At 42.2% G+C, this 4,722-nt stretch overlaps 1 protein-coding gene across 1 annotated transcript; it reads left to right on the forward strand.

The window, feature by feature from the left end:
* Window positions 1-606: 606 nt before the first annotated feature.
* MOS (MOS proto-oncogene, serine/threonine kinase) lies at window positions 607-2,615 on the forward strand. The gene has a single exon (XM_066181086.1). The coding sequence runs from the start codon at window positions 684-686 to the stop codon at window positions 1,731-1,733; it is 1,050 nt and encodes a 349-aa protein (XP_066037183.1). The 5' UTR covers window positions 607-683; the 3' UTR covers window positions 1,734-2,615.
* The last annotated feature ends 2,107 nt before the right edge of the window (window positions 2,616-4,722 follow it).

Genomic DNA, 4,722 nt, shown 5'->3' on the forward strand with positions numbered 1-4,722 from the left:
GGGTGTGGTGGAAAGATGATCAAATACTTAAGTGTAACTCTAGTTACTGTATCCAAAGGATAATACAGAACAATCATTTGTCTTTATGCTGCCATTAAGCTTGCAGTCTTGCATGGGCAAAGCTAAGCACCCAAACCAGTCCCCTTGTCCCAGTCCCAGTTTAAGTGATAGGTGCCTACAAACACACTTTTATGTTTATGCCTGGCACAGCATCATCAAACGGTAGCACTCACCAGTTCAGCTGCTTCCACTGACGAAGACTTTGAGCTGTTTAATGCACCTGATGCTGATCATTCCTGCCTGGAGCCATGGTGAAATGCATTCACCAATCACTATTTTATTTACTCCTGGGGCATTTTGCTGGAGGCATTCAATGGGCAGAACATATTTCTTTTTCTTTTGAGATTAGAAGTGATGTGAAATACTTATGAGTTAATAATTATTTAGCTTTAAATCCGTTTGCCTTGAATTTCTAGATATTTGCTTCAGGGCTGAAGTAGACTGTTTCCAGGTGAAGCTGATTTGGTTCTGACGGTTGTCACAGATGCAGTTCATTTGGGGGAGGGAGGGAAAATGGTGAAGGGAGGATAAAAGGCTTTGGAAGGCACTTAAGAGTCCTTTCTGTCAGGGAAGCTTTCTAGTTTTCTGTCTTAGTAGCTGCCTGTTGTTTTCTCCTTCGTATTATGCCATCACCTATTCCTCTGAATTGCTTTCTTTCTTTCGAGTATTCCCCCTCTGCGCATTTGCGCCCCTGCAGCAGCCCTTTAGTTATCCCTGGCAAAGACAGCAAAAGCTTTTTGGGAGGGGCTTCCTCAGCCAGGACTCATTGCTTGCCTCCACGCCTGTCCTGGTACTCCATTGACTGGGAGCAGCTCTGCCTCCTGCAGCCGTTAGGATCTGGGGGCTTTGGCTCTGTCTACAAAGCCACCTACCATGGTGCAACAGTGGCCGTGAAGCAGGTGAAGAAGAGCAGCAAGAACCGGCTGGCATCACGGCAGAGCTTCTGGGCTGAGCTGAACGTGGCCCAGCTCCAGCACGATAATGTGGTACGTGTGGTGGCTGCCAGCACCTGTGCCCCAGCCAGCGAGAACAGCCTGGGCACCATCATCATGGAGTATGTGGGTAACATCACTCTGCACCATGTAATTTATGGCACTGGGGATGCATGGACACAGGAGGAGGATGATGAAGGAGAATGTGGAAGGAAGAACCTGAGCATGGAAAGGACTGTGTGCTGTTCTTGTGACATCATGACAGGCTTAGCCTTTCTGCACTCACGGGACATCGTGCACTTGGACCTGAAGCCTGCAAATGTTTTCATCACTGAGCAGGGAGTGTGCAAGATTGGAGACTTTGGGTGCTCCCAGAAACTGGAGAAGGGCTTGTCCCAGAGTGCCCGCGTTTGCCAGCAAGGGGGCACGTACACACACCGTGCCCCCGAGCTCCTCAAGGGGGAGCGGGTCACTGCCAAAGCAGACATCTACTCGTTTGCCATCACCCTCTGGCAGATGCTGATGCGGGAGCAGCCGTACCTGGGTGAGCGGCAGTACGTGCTCTACGCCGTGGTCGCCTACAACCTGCGCCCCTCGCTGGCTGCCGAGGTGTTCCACCAGTCCCCGGCGGGACAGACGCTGCACAGCATCATCAGCTGCTGCTGGAAGGCCAATGTGGAGGAGCGTCTGAGTGCCGACCAGCTGCTTCCCAGCCTCAGGGCCCTCAAGAAGAGCCTCTAGGAAAACTCAGGACTCTGTGAATCCCTTTTGTGGACTTTTCCTTCACCATTCCTCTGAACGTAATTAATTTAGCCCCTGTGTGATCTAAAGGCTTTGTTGCTGGTTTGTTTTTTTTTTTATAATTGAGAAAAGAAGAACCCAAACTGTCTTGATATAAGAAAATAAAAATAAAGAGATTTAATGATACTGTGAGGTTTTACCCTGGAATGGGATAGAGGCAAAGATGAAGATGTTGGCATACATGACTTTTTCTGGTTGATGTGTGCTGCCTTGCTCACTAGAAAATGTGATGTGCAAAAAAATTGTTGGTTGTAAGTAGGTGAAGTACAAATAAGGGTCTGCTTTTGGAAGGTTATTTATACATAATACCTTTTGGTATTTTTAAAATGTCAAATATGAGCAGTTCTTGACACTAGCTAAAGTAGTGCATTTGAGCTTTTCCTCTTCATTTACCAAGGAATGAGTATGTATCACAAATCAATGAATGCGGAAAAATAAATAAAGATTGTCAGTGGGTTATTTAACTTGTTCTTAGATGTACTTAATTTCAGTATATATGTTGCTTCTGATATGGAAAATGTGAAGCATTCACATAGTCCTTGCTTGAAATAAAGAACCTTTTTGTCAGTCTAAGGCTACTAAGAGTAAGAAAATGCATTAACAACCTGTCATTTTTATAAGACTTCCCTGCTATCAGGTGTATTAGTAGCAACTTGCTAGTTGGAACACTGAAAATTTTGAAGTATTATAAGAACATTTTGTGGACAGTAGAGTTTTTTAAAAAGGGGAAAAAAGAATGGTAAAGGGAGGATTATTTGTTCTTCATAACACATGGAAAAAAGAATGGTAAAGGGAGGATTATTTGTTCTTCATAACACATGGCTCAGTATTGGACAAGATACTGGAAGTACTGAAAAGGAAGTTTGCTTACTGCAGTAATAATGTTCCTCTGCTGGTGTTCAAACCATATACTGTTGAACTATCCTTTGCACTGCTTATGTCTTATCTGCTATCTTTCCTAATCTGGTTGTAGTGTGTCTGGGAAAGGAAGTGCTGTAGGCAACGCTGAAGACAAAAAGCTCTGATCCCTGACTTATCAGAACTGATAATTGTACATCTGAACCCTTATCTGGAGCTGCCTGCTGTAGCTGATACTCTCATTCTACTCAAAGCCTCTGCTTCTTTTTAAGACAGGAGAGAGAGTGATGTTCCAGTCAAATTGTTTTTCTTCTTTACCCTTCCTCCCCCTTGCTTCCATTCTGGAAAAAAAAAAATCCCAAAGGAATTGAGCCAGTTTCCTGATTTCTGACACACATCTGTTCTTAGCCCCGTGAAATCCTGGAAATGAGCAACTATGTGAATTTGAGATGATTCTGTAGGTCTTTATGGTATTTGGGTTGGTAATTGAAATTAATGGTTTATAAAGCATATCTAAGCTTAACTATTTCTTGGTCTTCTTTCCCCCTTAAGTGGAAATAGAAAATGCTGTCTGTAATCAAAAGCCCTGAAGTAAATTCTGGAAAAACTTTCCTGTGTTTCTCTGTCAAAATATTTATGCTATAGAACCAGAACTTTTTTTTGCATAAGTGTTGTATAACTTCTTTATTAAATAAGTTGTTTTACAGATGTTATTGTAATAAGTCAGTTACCTTTTGAAATGATTAGCTGAGGGCATGCAAGATAAAATTTTAGATAAAGCCACTGACCTACCTCACCTTGACATGAAACCTTAACTAAAACTGTTTCTGCAGCTTTCAAAAGAATAAAAAATGGAATTAATTTCTTTTAGTAGTTCCTAAATGCTTGTGTTGTATTTATTTTGCCAGTCTTGGAAGCTTGATGCTTACACTGCTAGAAACCAGTGATTTTTGCCTAATGATACTTTAGCATCAACAAGTGCTACTTGAGCCTCTGTGAAAAATCAAGCACCCTTCAAATTCTCTGTTGTACTTGACAGAAGGATACTGAATGGCCGAGGTCTACTCTTGAAGTATAATCAGCTCTGCAGATGTTTCTGTCAGTTTATGGGGTTCTCTTTTGATAGTGTGAGAGAGAACTCTGCACAGCACTCGAGCTGTAGGCACACTATACTCTGCTGTCATAATGATGGTCTCTTTTTTATTAACTTCAAAGGTTTGTTTTGGTTTTTGATTGCTAATGAGCTCTGAGTTAATGCTAATCTAATCAAGAACTATCTCAAGCCTAACAGCTCAAAATCCTTGGTTCTGTGTGATGATAATTTTGCCTGCTTGCCTCACTTTCCACCAATATACCTTGAATTTCTTTCTGCCTGTTTGTAGTTGGTTCTTGCAATTAAATATCGCCACCATCAGTAAATTTGCTTATATTTTGGCTCCCCCTCTTGCACTTCATTTGTGGATGTGCTGGGCAGCAGAGGATCCCCTGAAACACCAGTTGGCACTTTTTCCTGCTGAGAGAACTGACAGTTTAACCCCCGTGCCTGTCTTTTGATTTACCCAGCCCCGGGTTTTCTCTCCTAAATGTGACTGCTTAGTACCTTTCAAAAGTTTGTAGTGAAGGATTTTTCAAATACCTTTGGAAACCCTAAGGGAACATATCAGTCAGTGCCTTATCCACATGCTGTTAGTGCTCCTAAAAAATTCCAATACGATCCAACACAACTGTGAAGTGCAGTTCTTCCCATGAAAGCAATATTGGCTCCTTCTAAACAAATCATGTCTATGAATCTGTTACTTCCTTTAATATAGAATCTGCTAATGTATCTCATACAGATGTCACTCATTGAATTAGGAATTTTTTAAAGACTTCCCCAGGATATGATCCTGGATAGAAGGGCCAACAGCACCTGGTCGATTTTCAGGGATTGCCTTCTCCAAGCTCAAGATTGGTTCATCCTCATCAGCAAGAAATCAGGTAAAGGTGACAGGATGCCTCCAAGAAGAAACAAGGAGCTCCTGATTAAACTCAAACATAAATAATAAATATGCAAGTATTGAGAGACCAGTGT

The sequence above is a fragment of the Chamaea fasciata genome, unplaced genomic scaffold (genome assembly GCF_029207755.1).
Source record: "Chamaea fasciata isolate MVZ Bird 193981 ecotype frontalis unplaced genomic scaffold, bChaFas1.0.hap1 SCAF_1, whole genome shotgun sequence".
Lineage (NCBI taxonomy): Eukaryota > Metazoa > Chordata > Aves > Passeriformes > Sylviidae > Chamaea > Chamaea fasciata.

Coding starts and splice junctions, on each gene's coding strand:
- MOS (XM_066181086.1), top strand. CDS start 684: ATGCCATCACCTATTCCTCTGAATTGCTTTCTTTCTTTCGAGTATTCC.